Source organism: Natator depressus, chromosome 7 (genome assembly GCF_965152275.1).
Source record: "Natator depressus isolate rNatDep1 chromosome 7, rNatDep2.hap1, whole genome shotgun sequence".
Classification (NCBI taxonomy): Eukaryota; Metazoa; Chordata; order Testudines; family Cheloniidae; genus Natator; species Natator depressus.
In genome coordinates this window covers 47,886,247-47,899,519 of record NC_134240.1, presented here as the reverse complement: position 1 = coordinate 47,899,519, position 13,273 = coordinate 47,886,247, and the positions used below count along the sequence as shown (strand labels likewise).

Genomic DNA, 13,273 nt, shown 5'->3' with positions numbered 1-13,273 from the left:
TGAGCTCCAGAGCCTGGAGCACCCCGCCAGGGGGTGGCCTCAGGAAGGGCCCTGGGCAGGCAGGCGGGGAACAAGACGTGGGCAGGCACTTGGGGAGCGTCTGGGATGGTGCCCAGAGGAGATGCTCAATCCTGTCAATTTCGGCCACTCTGGCTCTGCACGTCGGGGGATAGGCCTGCTGAAGCCAGGAGAAGGTGCCCAGTGCACCAAGGAGGTTGGAGCGAGGAATCTCCAATGATGAGCAAGACAGGACCTTCCACGGAGGTGTCCTATCTCAGGACCGGGCATAGACAGGCTGCCACAGAGACCCCAGTCTGTGAGCCACACAGGTGCTGTGCTCTTGGCCTGGGGTCAGTGCTTTCAGCTCGGGGTGATGCCAGGCCACGAGATATTGCACCACCCAAGCCGTTGTCTGACAGCTGCTGCCCTATCTGCCCAGTCCTTGGCAGGATTCGCTACCACATCTACCTTGGCCGGCACGGCTGGATTGCTGTGGAAACTGCCGTCTGCTGAGCAGTGTGAGTCTAGACACTGCTACTGAGCAGCAGGAGCTGAGACGCTGAGGGGCCCCAGGTCATGGGGCTTCTCTGAGAGAGGTGCTCCCAGAGCCCGGCCAGCGCTGCCCAGCAAGTCTGTGGAGGGCATGGCCCCTACAGGGGATAATCTGTGCCAGTGGGACCCAGACTAACCCATGTGGGTCGCTGCCCCTCTCTAGTGGCTATAGAATCTGGGAGTCTCCTACTGCACCCAAGATAATGGGCATGGCCCTTTAGCTCAAGCAGGAGAGACTTGTGCTTTGAGATCCCATGATCTCAGATCCAGTCCCTGCAGACGTCCCAGCCAATGCATCCCTGGCATGTCCGACGCTGGGTGAAATGGACTGGACGCTGTTATTTGCATGGCAGGAGTACCCACGAGATGCCCTCGCAGACCAGGCCCTAAGGTGCCGGGCGCTGGACACCACATATAACAAAGAGCTCACAACTATGGCTGGAGTCAGCAGGAGCAGACAGGCAGGCGGACAGGGAGCACAGGGCACCGAGGAGAAGACACTGATCATGCAGGTTCTTCGCAGCAGCTGCTGGACAGAAAGAGCTGTGGTTCTCCTGGGCTCTCCTGCTCGCAGCCTGGACTGCCTGTTGTCACCACCAGGGGTCTCCCACCACCTTTGCCCAGGCTGAGTAGTCCCAGAAGGGCCTGCGGTGGGCATGTCCCCGACCAGAATGGGGCTGGGGCTGGACCTGGGTCCCAGGTGGGTCCAGCATGCTCCCCACTGGGCCAGCAGTGAAAGGGTTACGTGTCTGCACGCACCCTGGGAACTCCTTGTTTAAACAAATAAGCCGGGGCGGGAGGGCGTGGGTGAGGAGAAGCAATAACGTCCCTCCCCTGCGGAGCCATCTGGGTATCCTGGCCACCTGGCAAATGTGGCCAGTCATGGGCAGCACTGCTGGCACGCCCCCCCATATCTCCTGTCAGTGCCCGCTGCTGTGCCAGGCAGATGCACGCCAGCCCTACTCCCTGATAGACTCCTGGACCTCCCATCCCAGCCATCCGGAAATGCTACAGTGACACAGCTGTGGACTTTCACTCATGAGGTATGGCCAGCTTCTCTGCTGGGCAAAGCTGGCAGCTCTCAGGGCTGGATCACAAAGGGGCAGGGTGAGCATGTCTGGGCACCTCGGTCACGTATCCAGTGGGCAGTGGGCACAGCTGGTACCAACAGCTAATGAGGCACATGGTGGCTTTCTTGTGGTCTTATGGGTTGTAAAAAACCCTGGCGTGGCCTGTAATCTTCCCCTCTCTTAAAGCCCCCTGATGCCAGAGCACCCTTCCTCACTTATAAACCGCCAGCTCCCTGAGTCAGGTCAGAGCTAGCAGAACTGGTCAGGAAATGAGGATTGTTTCCCTGCCAAATAAAAAAAAAATTAATCTGAAACACTTTGGGGTTTTTTTTTTTTGATCATTTCCTTTTTAAAATGTTTGAGAAATGTTTCAGGTTTTTGTTGAAAACCCAGGAACCCCCAATTGTGCTTCAATGGCTACAACCTCAAACAGCTGCAGTTTACAGGGGGAGGGGGACAATGTAGAAGATTTTGACAAAAATTAACAATTTTTGTGAAAATTTCTGGCTTTGCAAAAAAAAATTTTGTGTCTAAAAGTTTGGCTGGAGAATTTTTGCCCAGATCTAATGAACTTTCTCTTTCTTTCTTTCTTTCTTTCTTTCCCACATGGCTCACGCTGGGCTCTGGGATTTTATTTTTTTGGTGCAAGGACAATTGCAAAGCCCAGGCTGTTCCTTTACTTAGCTTCTCAATTCAGATGCAAAATTTCCACAGCCTGGTGGGACTTTTGGTGGCGCATTTGGTTACGCTTTCCAGAGTCTTTCGCCCCATGGAGGCGGTGGGATGCATGACAGCCCCGTGCATGTGGGGGGCGACAGTGGGAGATAAAGAGACACCGCCTTTCTTCCATGCTGGTTTTGTCTTGTCTAGTTAGCCGGAGAGCTCTTTGGGCCGGGAGAGCTCTTTGGCGCAATGAGGCCTGGTCGAGTTATTAGCTTGTATTGCTGTAGCACCAAGGAGCTCTGGAATCCCAGTGTGCATGGAGCTGTACAAACCCAGACAGGGCGCCGCCGGTTGCAATCGGGCTATTTGGGGGGTACTTACTATGCAGAAGGAGGCTGAGGGAGGAAGGCAGACCCTGGGCTGTGTCAGAAGGTGGGAGAAGGGCTGTCGAGACATGGGGTTGTGACTGGGGGTGAGGGGATGGTGGGACGATGTGCAATGCATAGCTCTCTCTAATAGGGGATTGGTCATGCTGTGGGGTGCCCAGGGGGACTGTGCTGGCCTGTGGAGGAGGTGCCATGAGGAACCAGCCCTGGGCATGGGCCCGATAGACCTTCACGTGTGCTAGGGAGAAATCCAAGTGATGTGTTTGCTCAGTGCTGGCCTTGGCCTCTCCCCAGAGGAGCCTCTGCGACGGGCTGAGACCTTCAGCTGGGGACATGCCAGCCAACAGCCAAAACACAGCCCAGCCAACACTCGCTGCTCCCACCGGGCTCAAAGCGCTGCCAGGGAGTGTTTACACCTCACTCCGTACAACAGGACCCCAGCGCTCACCAGGCAGATATGGAGCAGCTCCCGCCCCGCCCTTCCCTCTGCTAGGGCAGGCTGGGAGCATGGGGCTCCAGGCCTCAGGATGATCCTGCAGGAGCTCCCCTCTGCCCTTCCTCTACCACACAGCTACACCACCTCCCCGACTACCCAATTCCCTGGGCATCAGATAGCCTTCCTGGCTCCTGGGGCAACCTAAATGGCCTGACTAGCTGGCAGGTAGCACCATGGCTGGTGTCATTCTGGGAGTGACAACAGGGCAAGCAGATGCCATGCCAGGAGCAGCATGGGCATAGGCACTGCCATCATCCCATCACTGGGTTCTTGGTGAGCTCTGGGCAGGCGCCGGGTCTGGCAGCCCTGGAGACGGAGCCTGCTACATACCTTTCGAGATACCCCATGAACTCCCCCGCCCTGCTGGCCTTGGACGACACCTCCGTGGGTGGAAGGGGAGCAGTGGCCTGGTAAAGGATAGACGAGGACTCCCGACTTGGATCATCCCGGCCCCTGGAAGTTGGCATGTTGCAGTGACTTCACGGCAACTGCTGAGCGGGGCTTGGATTTGAACCCCACTTCCCATCTTCGCTAGCCCCTTCCTGAGCATGCAAGGAACTGCCCCTGACCCAGAGAGGACAGATCTGCCTACACAGCTACTTCCACCCTGCCCCCAGTTCGTTGCTTTCCCATCCCTAGGCCCGTGTTTCCCTTGGAGCACAGCGCCGGCATGGCGATGCCAGTGGCCAAGGGGTGAGCGCAGAGGTGTCCATGTGACCCGACAGCCGCTGGCCGGCCGTGGGATATGCAGAAAGGTGGGAAGCGCGCAGCACCATCCGCTGCACGGCACTTGCTATTCTTGGCAGCGCCGGGTGGAAAGTTAGAAGCATCAAAAGAATTTTGTTTTCCTTTGGCTGGGCTGAAGCCAGGCAGCTGGGCCACAGCTGAGCAAGGAGGAGGCTGACGGATTCCATCATCTACCTCTAAACTGGTGGCCAATACTTTGGTCCGTGGGATCTGTGACCAGCCATGAAATCATTGCACCCGGGCAGGCTCCTCCATGCATTCTATGTCACCTCCATGCACACTGATTCTGCTGAATACGTACGTCTCTGGTTCAATCCCCACCCTCCAAACCAGCCCTTGCAGGAGCCAACCAGAGGAAATGGGAGTGGGACCAAGTTCCTGGTGTCTCCCAACAAACAGGGACCATTTGCCCGCCATTGTTTCTGCGCCAGCTGGGAGCGTGGAGAGCCATAGAGCGTCCTCCCAGCTCAGCAGGATGATCTCTATTCTCTGGTGTCACTAGAGGGCTTCTCCTGCCTTCCTCCTTTGGCCTGGAAGAGCGATCAGGAGGCGCCGAGCTCCGTGAGTGGGCTCCTTGCCTGAACACTCGGGGATGGAGGTGGACAGCTGCTGTGCCAGCGTTGGGCGCACAGCGTGGGGCACAGCCGTACAGTCACCGGCATTGCAGGGGATCCTACAGACAGCAAGGAGCGTCCATGAGCTGAGAAGCCGATCTCCAGGGGAAATGGCCTCACTGCGTCAGCCTATTCCCATCCTGGGCTTCTGCCCAGCTCTGCTGGTGCCCCAGAGTCCTGCCAACAGCCCCGTCTGCACAGCCTGGCCTGGGCTGAGACTGCGCTAATTCTGTGCAGTGGATCAATATTCCCCCTGGACCGGATGAACCTGAGCCTCCCACCCCCATACACGCAGCCCCAACACTCAACAAATTCCCACCCAGCTGCTGAATCCCGAGTACCCCCCATGGGTGAACCTGAGGAACAACAGCCCCGAAGGCCAGCGCCCCGGAGCTCCACCGCAGCCTGGGGAAAATCCGTGTCTCCAGGAGGAAGGGAAACAGAAACCCACCAAGATGCTCACGCGGCATCTGCCTGTGAAGCCCAGATCTGCAGCTTCTCCAAAGATGGGGGTGTCTGGTCTCCCCCCTCCCCCACATAGGGCACAATGTCCGGTCCTAGATCAGAGCCAGAGTTTGAGCGTTTTAATCCCACTCAGGCCTGTGCCTACCCCACATGGGAGCCACAGCGGAGGGGATCAGGACTGAAGGAGGCGTTCCCTGCGTGGCTGGGCAGTGGGGGTGTGGTGGGGGAAGGGCAGAACTTAATTTGTAATGAAATAGGGACCGGGGCTCAAGCAATTTTTTTACATTCATAACTGATGCAGCAAGCCCAGGGGCGCCAGGGCTCTGAACTGCCAGGCTCGGAGGTGCCAGGGCTCTGAACTGCCAGGCTCGCAGGCGCCGGGACTCTGAACTGCCAGGCCCGGAGGTGCCAGGGCTCTGAACTGCCAGGCCCAGGGGCGCTGGGGCTCTGACCTGCCAGGCCCGGAGGTGCCAGGGCTCTGACCTGCCAGGCCCAGGGGCGCTGGGGCTCTGACCTGCCAGGCCCAGGGGCGCCGGGACTCTGAACTGCCAGGCTCGGAGGTGCCAGGGCTCTGAACTGCCAGGCCCGGAGGTGCCGGGGCTCTGAACTGCCAGGCCCGGAGGCGCCGGGACTCTGAACTGCCAGGCCCGGAGGTGCCAGGGCTCTGAACTGCCAGGCCCAGGGGCGCTGGGGCTCTGACCTGCCAGGCCCGAAGGTGCCAGGGCTCTGACCTGCCAGGCCCAGGGGCGCCGGGACTCTGAACTGCCAGGCTCGGAGGTGCCGGGGCTCTGAACTGCCAGGCCCGGAGGTGCCAGGGCTCTGAACTGCCAGGCCCAGGGGCGCTGGGGCTCTGACCTGCCAGGCCCGAAGGTGCCAGGGCTCTGACCTGCCAGGCCCAGGGGCGCTGGGGCTCTGACCTGCCAGGCTCAGGGGCGCCGGGACTCTGAACTGCCAGGCTCGGAGGCGCCGGGGCTCTGAACTGCCAGGCTCGGAGGCGCCGGGGCTCTGAACTGCCAGGCCCGGAGGTGCCGGGGCTCTGAACTGCCAGGCCCAGAGGTGCTGGGACTCAGCCCTAGCACAAATTAAGCACTGGGAAAAGGTATCCTGTCCCTGCCCTGGATGGCCGGGGGCCGTGGCTCCAGGGCAGCCCCCCGTCAGCCTGAACAAGGGTGCAGGCAGGGAGTGGGGTAGGAAGAGGCCAAGGCATGCGTGGGGAGCAGAGAAGCGCTCAAGGTCACCACACTTGGATGGCTCCATCCTGCAGCTGCAGGCCTGCCAGAGCCATTTCGGCCCACACACGTCCCGGAAGATCTGGGGCAGGCGAAGACTCAGGGCGAAGGTGGCACAGCCCCGGGGGCCTGGCCATGCTCCAGGGACTCTCTGGACGCCACTCTGGAGTTCATGGGAGGAGACAAGACTGGGCCCCTCTCTTTGCCAGTCACCCCCCTTCCCCCCTCCCCCCCCAAGGATCACGCAGGGAGCCCCAGGCACAGCCGTGGGGCTTGGCTGAGGAGGGGGCTGGGCCGTGGCGGCTCTGCGGGCAGCTGTGGCTGTGCGGAGGGGCGGCTGCCAGTCCCTGGGGCATTGGCAAACAACCTGTTCTGCAGGATGCCGTGGTGGGCAGGGTGGGGGAGGGCCGGCTCCCGCCTTGGGCAAAACACTGGTTGCAGTGGCCAGGTGCTGCCCAGAGCAAAGGAGTGAGCCACTCGCAGCCCATGGGGTGGCAAATGAGCCCCGAGCCCCTTCCCCACCCCTCCCGCTTCCCAGGATAAGGGCAGGAGCAAATGCAGGGGTCAGGGCCTTGGTGTGTGAGGGGCCCTGCTGGTGGGAGCATGGCTGTGCGTGGGGGTGCGGTGAGAGTGTAGCAGAGGTGTGAGGGATGTGTCTGGGAGGAGCTGCATGCTGGGGATGTGTGTGGGGGAGGGCTGTGTATGAGGTGGATAGGTGTTGGGGGTGCATGATGGGAGTGCAAGGGGGTGTTGGGGTGTGTGGATGTGTATGATGCTGAGCTATGTGTGCGTGCTGGAAGTGTGTATGAGGACAGGAGGCGTGCTGGGGGTGCAGGAGGAGGGGTGCGCTGGGGGGTATAATGAGGGGTGCTCTGCAGGTACAGGAGGAGGGGTGTGCTGGGGGTATGATGAGGGTGTGGGGGGTACAGGAGGAGGAGTGCGCTGGGAGTACAATGTGGGGTGTGGGGGTGCAGGAGGAGAGGTACACCAGGCAGTGTCCTGGGGGTCGATGAGGGTGTGGGGGTGCACTGGGGGTCCAGGGGTGTGTGCTGGGGGTCAATGAGGAGTGTGAGGGTGCACTAGGGTGCATTGAGGTGCAGGAGGAGAGGTGCACTAAGAGTGCCCTGGGGGTGCAGGAGCAGGGGTGCACTGGGGGGCTCCATGGGGGTACAATGAGGGGTGTGGGGTATGCTGGGGGGTGCCCTGGGGGTATGATGAGGAGTGTGAGGGTGCAGGACAAGGAGTACACGAGGGGGTGCCCTGGGGGTGCAGGGGGTGCAATGAGGGTACGATGAGGAGTGTGGGAGTGCGCTGGAGGTACAGCAGGAGGGGGCTCTAGGGGGTGCCCTGAGGGTAGAGGGGGTGCTCTGGGGGTATGAGGAGTGTGGGGGTGCGCTGAGGGTGCAGGAGGAGGGGTGCAATGAGGGGTGTGGGGGTGCGCTGGAGGTACAGCAAGAGGGAGGCGCTAGGGGGTGCCCTGGGAGTGCAGGGAGGTGCGCACGCCCTAGCTTTACAGCTCCTGTTCTCCGCCCGCGTGGCTCGGCGTGGCCCCAGCCCACTGCCCAGGGAGACTTTCCCCCTCCGCCCCTGCAGCCTGCGGGCCGGGCAGCGCCCCCTTTAAGCGCCGGGAGGGAGCCGCCCTGCCTGTGGCTGCGCTGGGCGCTTCCCTCCCGTTGGCCCCGCCGGTCCCCGGGGTTGGAGCCAGCAGCAGCAGCAGCAGGCGCCGCCGCGGAGGCGCAGGCCGGGTCCGAGGAGGGGCGCCGCGCCGCGGGGTGCCGAGCGCACGGCCGCCGGGGACTCCAGCTGCGCCCTGCCGGCTCCTGCCAGCGCCGCGAGTTCGGAGCCCCCGGGAGCCCGCGGCGAGTCAGGTTGGTCTCCCTCCTTCCCCGTCCACGCGGGCTCTGCAGCGCTGCCTGCCCGAGGGGCGGCCACAGGCGGGAGGCGCAGCCCCCGATCCGGGACGCCGGGGGAAGGCCCGGCCCGGGCGTCCTCCTCCCTCTGCTGCAACCCTCTTGGGGGCCCCCCAGGCGGGCGATGGGTCCCTCCCCCTCCCGGCCGGCCAGCCAGCCCTGGCGCAGAGGCAGCGCTCGGAGCAGGTGTTGCGGACGGAGCCTTTCCCCAGAGCTGCTGGCTTCCTGCTCCTGCGGGGCGGTGGACGCCACGGTGAGGGGCGCGAGGTGGCTCCGCGCGGGGAGCAGCGGACGGAGGGATCCTGGAGGTGCAGGGGGACCACGTGCGGGCGCTGCGGGGAGCGATGGCGAGGCTGTGTGGTGCAGGGGTTAGAGCGGGGGTGGGCTGGACGTCAGGACTCCTGGATTCTATTCGTGGCTCTTGGAGGCGGTGGGGGCACAGGTGGCAGGGGCTGAGGAGACCTAGTTTGAATTCCCAGCTCTGTCCTGCTTCCTGTGTGAGCCTGGGCAGTCACTGCCCCGCTCCCTCTCAGGTTCCCTGCCTGCGCAATGCAAGTGCCCCATGTCCAGCACTTCGAGCTGAGCGCCTGTTAGGGCTGGATGGGGTGTACGTGGGGGCAGGCGCAGAGAGTCCAGGGTCAGACTGGGGCTACCAGGCCCTCTCGGGGGCGGAGGCAGAGATGTCCGAGCCAGGCGCTCCGGCCTTCGGGGCTGTACCATGCAGTTAAGTCTCTTAGGAGAGTGGCCGGCTTTCCCAGCGTCAGCACTTCCCTAGGCGGCTCCCGAGCCAGGCTGCGGGGGACGGGATGGAGACAGGCCCAGGGGTGAGCTCTGTGATAGATACAGGCTCTGCCTGCTGCTCCCCCATCTCAGCACCACCCCTATCTCTGGCAGCACTGTAGTACTGAGGGATCTGGATGCCGGGGGCTGGGCTGGGGGTGAAGGGGCTGGGGGAGCAGAGGGCCCCAGCACCCCGGTCTGCTCTGGCATGTCCAATGTGGAAAAGACTGTTTGGGCAAGAAAACTGGGACCCCAAGGGCTGATTCTGGCAGATCTAGGATCTGAGCAAGTGTGCGGGGGGCGGTGGGGAGAGTAGCTTAACTCCCTGCAACCTCCCTGCTGCCTGCAGTGTCCCCCTGTCCCATCGCTCTCCTCCCCCCATCTGGTGGCAGGCCCCTGGGGAAGGCATAGATGGCTGGTCCTGAGGCGTTTGGGGCTGGGAGCCATGCTAGTGTGGAATGGGGGGTGGAGGAGAGGACTGCAGGGGCAGACCTCCGGGGGGAAGGCTGCAGGGGTGCGGGCTAGATAGTGGGGGGGAGGCTTCTAGGGTAGAGCCAGGGGCAACTGCAGGGAAGGCAGGTTGCCCCCCACCATGGCCGTTGCCCCCAGTCTCCAACCTCCCATCCAGCAACGCCATGTACTGCCTTGCTGGCCTTGCTTCCCTTCCTCCTGCTTCCCCCAGTGCAGGCGGCTCGTTGAGGGGTCTGTCCCAGGCCCAGAGGGAGGCATTTTTAATCATGCTGGGTTCACAGTTGCACCCAGTGCTGACCTTGACAACCAGCAGCTCGCCTGGGCTCTAGAGTGAGGGGACAGGACTATGGCCTTCCCAGCTGACTTCTGTTTTGCCTGTCATCCGATCCCGTAAGACGCTTTTGCAGCCTTTCAAGTGTACAGCAGTTCCCAGGCTGGCACCGGCCCCAGCCCCGCCAGCCAGCCACAGCCTAGCTGGAGTTTGCTTTAAAGGGACAACATGCGTCCTTTGGCCAGTGGGGAGCAGGGAGCACATCCTGTGAGAACAGCGCTGTCTCGGAAAGGAGCAACATCTCAGGGGGTGTCCCACCACTCTCCAGGAAACCTAGAGACACCAGGCCTCTGCGACTGAAATGGGAGGTGTGTGCGACGCCTTGCTCCTCTGTTCTCACCAGAGAACAGGTGTCACCTAACTGGATTATTCTGCACTCTGCATTGCTGTCGTGCCCGCACAGGTGTTACCTGCTCGATGGAATGCGCGTTATTCTGGTCAATCAGTAACGAGATCTTCCATTTCTCTAGGGAATTATATCAAAGTCCATCCACTCATCCCCATACACACGCAAACCCACCCATCCATCCACACATACCCATCCATCCATCCCTTGTATACACACACACACACCCCCAATCCACCCATCCCATCCACCCCCATACACACACACCCATCCGTGTACACACACACTCATCCATCCACCCATTCATGTACACACACCCCAATCCACCCACCCATCCACCCCGTACCCACCCACCCATCCCCATACACACACACACGCCCATCCACCCATCCCCATACACACACACCTGTCTGCTCATCAATCCATCCCTGTGTACACACACCCCCATCCACCCTTCCATCCCCATACACACACACCCATCCATCCATCCCCGTATGCATGCACGCACGCACACACACACACACACACACACACCCATCCATCCATCCCCGTACGCACACACCCATCCAACCAGCCATCCCAGTACATACACACCCATCCAACCAGCCATCCCTGTACACACACACACACACACACATATCCATCAGTCTATCCATCCATCTCTGTACACACACACACACACATCCATCCATACACACACACACACATCCATCCATCCATCCATCTATCTATCAATCCATTCATCCATCACACACACACATCCATCCATCCATCCCCACACACACATCCATCCATCTGTCCATCCCTATATCTACCGTTCTATTTCTCTATCCCCCTATGCACCCACCCACCATCAAAATGCAGCTGCCTCTGTGGAATAACACTACTCAATGGGGAGGGGTAAGTGGTTTTTTTCAGGGGGGACGGGAGTGAAGAAAATCTTCCCCAAGTGACACCCACCAAGGAGGCAGAACTGGAATGTGCTTTGGCCGGGACACTGGGATTAGCACTTACAGGATCACGGGATTTTTTTAAATGACTGCGATGGGCCGTTAGTCTTGGTGGAGGGCTGAGTGCTCACAGATCTTGCAGCAGGATTTCTTTGGGAATGGGCAGTGATTCTATCCTCTAGGGGCAGTTCAGTCGCCCACCCACCCATACATGCCATGCTGAGAAGCTGTTGATTCCTTTGGCTAAGGACACAGCTGGGCACAGAAGCTGGCAGCATGCCCTGGGCCTTCCCTACCTGGCTAAGGACCATTGACACCTGCCTTACAGAGGGAGGTGAACGCTACCTGTGTAGGGAAGTGGGAGATGTGTTGGCAGATATTTTCGTGGGGGTGCCGGCTATAGGTTGCAGTGGGGGGTGGCTGGCCAGGCAGGGGAGATGCTAAGAGGTAACAATAATCGTAGTTGTGTTATTTCTCGGTCCTCCCCTGCTACCTGCAGCTCCTCTTGGTCTGGAACTGTCATGACCCCATGCCCCACAGTGTTCCTGAAGAGGTCAAATCAGGCTCTTTCCAGCACTGACCTGTGCTGTGTCTCCCCCCCACCCTCCACACATACATCGGCCCCCTGCAGCTTGACCCATGGCCGTCGCTGTTATGGCTGGTGATGGCCCTGCAGCCAGGGTTGGGTCCCCCTGGCCGCGTGTACTCAAGCTGATTTGACTTAATTGTTCAGTCCGGGGTTCCGAGAGTCACAGGGTCCATCGCTGGAGAGAAACCAGGACCTGCCACATTTCTCCCCCTGCCTTCTCCTAAAACTGTATTGTCACGAGGAATTTATAGTGTGGACGGATCTAGAGGTCACAGCTCGACCAGCCCTGCCAGGCGCTGTGCAAACCTGGAAGAAGCTGCCGGCTAAAAGACAAGACCTCGCTGATTCAATTTCAAGCCGTCCAGCATGATCGCGGGTGGGGGTGGATTGTTTGGTTTTGCGGGGGCAGGGGAGTTGTTTGGCTAACGAATGTACCATAGGGTTACGCAAATGACCCCTCAGCTCCGGTACAAAAGTGACCGGATGATGTTCAGAGCTGTTGGCATGCTCGCCTGCGTCTGCCGCTAACCAAAGCCGCTCTCAGCTTCACCAGAAATGGGGCCTGAGCTAAGGAGCGCTTCTGTTGATTTCATGGGGCGTTAGATGGGGCCCGGGGACAGCAGAGCCATGAAAAGTCAAATCTGACTCTGAGTGTTCCGCTGCGTCTCGGCTCCCGTGCGACTGGCCTACCCGGGACTCCCAGATCGGGAACTGGTTCCCATCGTGTTCGGGTTTCGAAGGGTCAGATGCTGTGGGGGGAGGCTCCCCCATGAGCTGCAGGGGGCCCCTGCGTCCCAGGGAGTCACTGCTGTGCCGTCTCCATGACGATGGGCAGAAATTACAGGCTTCCTTCCCCAGCAGCGATGCTGGCCTGTCCCCGGGCTCCGGCGCTGAGCTCTCCTGGCTGCCAGACGGGTGCTGCGAGCCCCGGACCTGCGGTGTGGGCACGTGCCCCGATGTCTGCAGGCATCGGCTGGGCTGGAGGACTGAAAAGCAGGCGTCCCTGTGGCTGAGATGCTAGGGCCCTTGCAGAGCCGGTTTATGCTTTGCACGTGCCACCCAAGGTGGATCATGGTCAACTGGTGGAGGTTGCACGTTGCTCTGGGATGGGCAGGAAGCTGCGTCTCTTACCTACGGTCCATGGGTCCTAGCCCTGCACCCCTGAGAGCAGCTTCCAGGCAGCAAGGGCACAGATTGATCTCCAGCATAGCGGGGTGACGCGGCCACGTCTTCAGCTCAGGGCATGGAATGGCCTCTAGGCAGCAGGGGGTCGTGGCGGGTGGCGCTGATGGCATAACGCAGCGTCAGTGCTGGGCTGTGGTGGTTTGATTCCCTGAGCAAAAGCCACGAGGTGGCCACCTGCCTACCCAGCAGCCACCTCACTAGGCTCAGCCCTGCCTGGCAGAGGAGAAGGATGTTATGTATGTGTAGATTTTACCTTCCTAAACACTGGAACCAAGGAGTCCTGGCACCCAGGCCCCTGCTGTAACCACTAGACTACACTCCCCAGGCAAGAGATGGGGATAGGTCCCAGACTCCCAGGAGTCCTGGCTCCCAGCCCCACAAATCCCATCCCCGTCCCAGAGCTGGGGAGAGAACCCAGGAATCCTGGCTCCCAGCTCCCCACCACCAGCAGGCAGCTCCCGGCACTGGGGCCTGCCCAGTGCCTCCCCA

At 60.9% G+C, this 13,273-nt stretch overlaps 1 protein-coding gene across 4 annotated transcripts in view; it reads left to right on the top strand.

The window, feature by feature from the left end:
- SEMA3B (semaphorin 3B) overlaps positions 1 to 13,273 on the top strand; it is a 50,868-nt gene that overhangs the window by 4,462 nt on the left and 33,133 nt on the right. Inside the window, exon 1 of one of the 4 annotated variants that reach the window (XM_074958348.1) lies at positions 7,991 to 8,090. The exons of 1 other annotated variant lie outside the window; for it this stretch is intronic. Coding sequence is in view for 1 of the 3 variants with exons in the window: in XM_074958346.1 (XP_074814447.1) it covers positions 8,257 to 8,385 (129 nt within the window). In the remaining 2 variants the exon portion in view is untranslated. Of the gene's footprint in view, positions 1 to 7,990; positions 8,091 to 8,234; positions 8,386 to 13,273 lie in introns of those variants that run through there. 2 more of the 4 variants (XM_074958346.1, XM_074958347.1) reach the window with 2 other exon arrangements.